The 3,751-nt window shown below is 31.8% G+C and overlaps 1 protein-coding gene across 2 annotated transcripts; it reads right to left on the bottom strand.

Moving 5' to 3' along the window:
* Positions 1-199: 199 nt before the first annotated feature.
* On the bottom strand, positions 200-3,082 carry LOC111405936. 2 transcript variants are annotated; one of them, XM_023035056.1, is made up of 5 exons: positions 2,933-3,082; positions 2,726-2,852; positions 2,535-2,610; positions 2,301-2,382; positions 200-734 (listed from the first exon to the last, which is right to left on the bottom strand). In XM_023035056.1, the coding sequence occupies exons 1-4, from the start codon at positions 2,996-2,998 to the stop codon at positions 2,373-2,375; spliced, it is 279 nt and encodes a 92-aa protein (XP_022890824.1). In that variant the 5' UTR covers positions 2,999-3,082; the 3' UTR covers positions 200-734; positions 2,301-2,372. The 2 variants fall into 2 exon arrangements, with proteins under 2 accessions (XP_022890824.1, XP_022890823.1); XM_023035055.1 differs by lacking the exon at positions 2,301-2,382 and having other exon boundaries at positions 209-734.
* Between the last annotated feature and the right edge of the window lie 669 nt (positions 3,083-3,751).

Genomic DNA, 3,751 nt, shown 5'->3' with positions numbered 1-3,751 from the left:
CACTATAGGACAATTCTTGGGCAAGTGTTCAACATGACATGTTTTATGTTCTATTTTAAGCCCTTGTTTGAGCCCCATTTTAGAGAAAAATGCATTTTTCAATAGTGATTTTGGAGGGTGAGTGGTTAAAAATTAAGAAAAAAATTTCGATTTACGTGTAATATTATTTTATTGGAAATGTGTGGCTGAAAATGAGTTTTGAAAAAATAAATTTTCAAAAAATGGGGATCAAACAACCCTTAAAATGTATACAAATAAAGATATATAAAATTTAAACTTTTAAAAATTAAATCGAGTGTCCATGCCCAAGCAACTTAGCATATTAGAATAAAATGGGAATCAAACGACTCAAGTACTCCAATGTAATAACAGTTGTTGCTATGCCTTCGGACATGGGGTTCTCAAATAATGGAGAGGCTGTCAACAATGAAAAAGGCACATCATTCACTTTCCTAAATTAAAGGTTTTACATATCTGCTGCCTTTCAAAGAAAAGGAAAAAAAATAAAAAAATAAAAAAATAAAATAAAATAAAATCTTGGCATATACTCGCATTGATCCAAAAGTTCAAAACAAAGATGTACAAAAAGATAAGAAGGTATTAGATGAATTTGATAACAAGAAAGAAAAATGAAATATGAAAGATAGCTTTGGATACGCACTGCAAAATCCCGTTGCTTAAGATAATCTCTGTTATCATCACTATGCCATCCTATACTTGCACCCCTGCACCAGCTGATATACAAAGCACCGACAAGACACAATGATGCATTAAAATAATAGTAGACTGTAGACCGACCAATATTTTAGACAGATAATCTACATGTCAGATTTAATTTAAGAATGAGAGCAGAACATTTACAATTCCATGCTAAAAGGAAAGGCGTTATTCCAACATTTATTAATATTCTCCAACTTCTGGAAAAGTGAATCACACTACATATACATGATGGAATAATGAATTTTCTACCTATTGTCATGTGAATTGAATCAAGAGAAATAAATGGTGTCAAAAGTGCTAAAAGAAATTTGTTCAACATCCCATGTGCAAACAGAAGAATGTTTGGCATCTCGGTGTTGAATAATTTGATTTTAAACTGTTAAACTATTAACAAGTTGCTGGAAATTTCCGTGTGAATGAACACCCTGTGGTCAAAACTCATATATGCCAGATATAATTACTATTTAAGCTACAACCTTAGGAATGGACATATCTATTGAAACTGCACCCTGGATAACAGATACAACAATTTCCAATTGATAGCCAATAGTTGATCAACTAAAATCCCCAACTTCAAGTATTATACGTAAGTACTATCAGGAGAAGACTATCAAGGTTTTCACATTTTTACCTCTCAAAAATGCATATGAAAGAGGATCATCTAGCAACGTCGTGCAGTGCAAATTTTAACGGGAGTTCACCTATCCTTCCTAACAATATGATTAGGATAACTTGCTAGCTAGTGACAATGGCACACAAACATGCTCAATGGAGGACTAACCACAGGATGTTTGCTTAACTGACGACCAAGCAATCAAATAAAAATAATCAGCCAACAAAATTCAACTGTGCTGTAGGCAATCCATAGCACTATAAGACTCCAGAATGCGAACAAATGTTGTAAACAACGTGCTTTCAATTTACCCTTTTAATACAATATAACTATATCTTTCTATTTCCAATACATATAATTAGGACTTCTCGAAAAATTTCTAATTCTCCAATGAGAAGAATACGTCAGATCTTGCGAAATTCATTAGATAAATTATCCTCCTCCCAATTCTTGAGCAGATTCTTCTGTGCTATAGGTCTTATGTAATGGGAGTAGAACTTCCATATTTATGGTACTGTAAATTATTTTTTTCCCTCTGTCGTAATGATGTACCTCGGAGGTATGCCTTATAACTTCCCCTCTAGAAATTACAATAAGAAAAAAGTCAAATGTGATAGAAGATAGAAGGAAATAACGCACATTGGTAATTTGGTACACTTATTTCCCTTGTTATCTCCTTTGAAACCAAACAATAAAAGAGGTTTACTCAGTCTTTTTCTTCTACTTGTGGCTAAAGTTCAAGATTCATTTAAAATTTACTCAAAAGCCAAATTCAAGGAATCTTTCCAACATTTGAGAAAGACGAATCGTTACTACATGATAATAATGCTTTCACTGTGGATATAATATCATTACCAATGGTATTGTCAAATTATAAAGGACAAAAATTATTGATAAACTGTCACTATAATTTTGCACAAAGAACTTTTCACTTGCTTTCACTCTTTCCACTGTAATTAGTAATCACCTCGGGACATTGCCGCCTTCTTGTGACCAGATGTCCTGATTTCTACTTAGGCTGAGCAAATCCTTTCTTTCTTTATCCACAGCTGAGGATGGCGTTAGGAAGGAATTGGACAAAGAAAATGCCTTTTTGCTCACATGGGATTGATAATTACAAGATTTTTGGGTTTCACCAAATACTGCAATGAAAGAAATTGAAACAAAATAAAACAAAAATTGAAGAGAGAAAAAAGCTTACCTTATGAGTCCAGTGAATTCGACAAACAATTCATACTCGCATCCAAAATGCTCCTCCACTTTCTCCTTCAACCTCTCTACAAACCCTCAATCATATTGGGTAAAAAATAAACAATCACAATTAAAGGAAAAAGGGATAATAAAGATCGTTTTGGATTGTTAAAAATAAAACTGGAGAAGAAGAAAAAAAACCTCTGATAGGGACAAAGGGAATGATAAAATGCGAAGAATTAGTGGCAATAAGATGGGAGAGAGTTGTGGAGAAAACATTTTGTCTATAACCAACTGTACAACAGCTTTTATGTATGAACTCCAATTCCTATACATCAATTGAAAAGTGATAAATACATATATGTAATAACTAATAAGCAATATAGTAATGGTACTAAAGCGACCGACCTTGCAGGCATCTAGAGAGAGAAAATTGCGAAGAATTAGACGGGGATGCTGTTGGGAGCCTTCCATTCCATGTCTGATCTGCAAATTCCTGCTCCATGCCAAAAGGTATGTAATACTAATTTTGGGGCAAAACTAATTTTCTCGAGGTAATTGTTCAAATGGTCATTATACACCTTTGATTGGCAACGGAAATTTAAAATATCGAATTTTGATCATCAAAATTAAATCAATATTTTCGATTTCTCACTAAAATTAAATCCATATCTTAGATTACTTACTAAGTTAAAATATAGAGTTTTGATCACTAAATTTTGAAATATGTCGTATAATACTCACTAATATAATTGTTGAACTTTAAAAAATATCGAGTTTACAGCGAGTAATATACAATATTTTTCAAAGTTCAGTGAGTTACGTACAACATTTTTAAAAGTTTAGTTNAAAAATATCGAGTTTACAGCGAGTAATATACAATATTTTTCAAAGTTCAGTGAGTTACGTACAACATTTTTAAAAGTTTAGTTGTCAAAACTCGACATTTTAAACTTTAGTGAAAAATCAAAGTCGTGGATCTAAGTTCAATGACCAAAACTTAATATTTTAAATTTTAGTGATCAATCAAAGATATGGATTTAAGTTCGGTGACCATTGTAACAATTAACTCAATTTTCTCTATTGTCGTACTGTTGAAATCAAATTCACTTTGTTATTACTAGAGGATTATAATCACAAAATTCTTATTTTGATTTAATTATTTTTATTGTAAGCTAAAGAGATTATGAGTTGTTTGATTGTTGATATTTTTTATGAAAAATGTCA

The sequence above is a fragment of the Olea europaea genome, chromosome 12 (genome assembly GCF_002742605.1).
Source record: "Olea europaea var. sylvestris chromosome 12, O_europaea_v1, whole genome shotgun sequence".
NCBI classification, from domain to species: domain Eukaryota; kingdom Viridiplantae; phylum Streptophyta; class Magnoliopsida; order Lamiales; family Oleaceae; genus Olea; species Olea europaea.
This window is presented reverse-complemented; position numbering and strand designations above follow the sequence as displayed.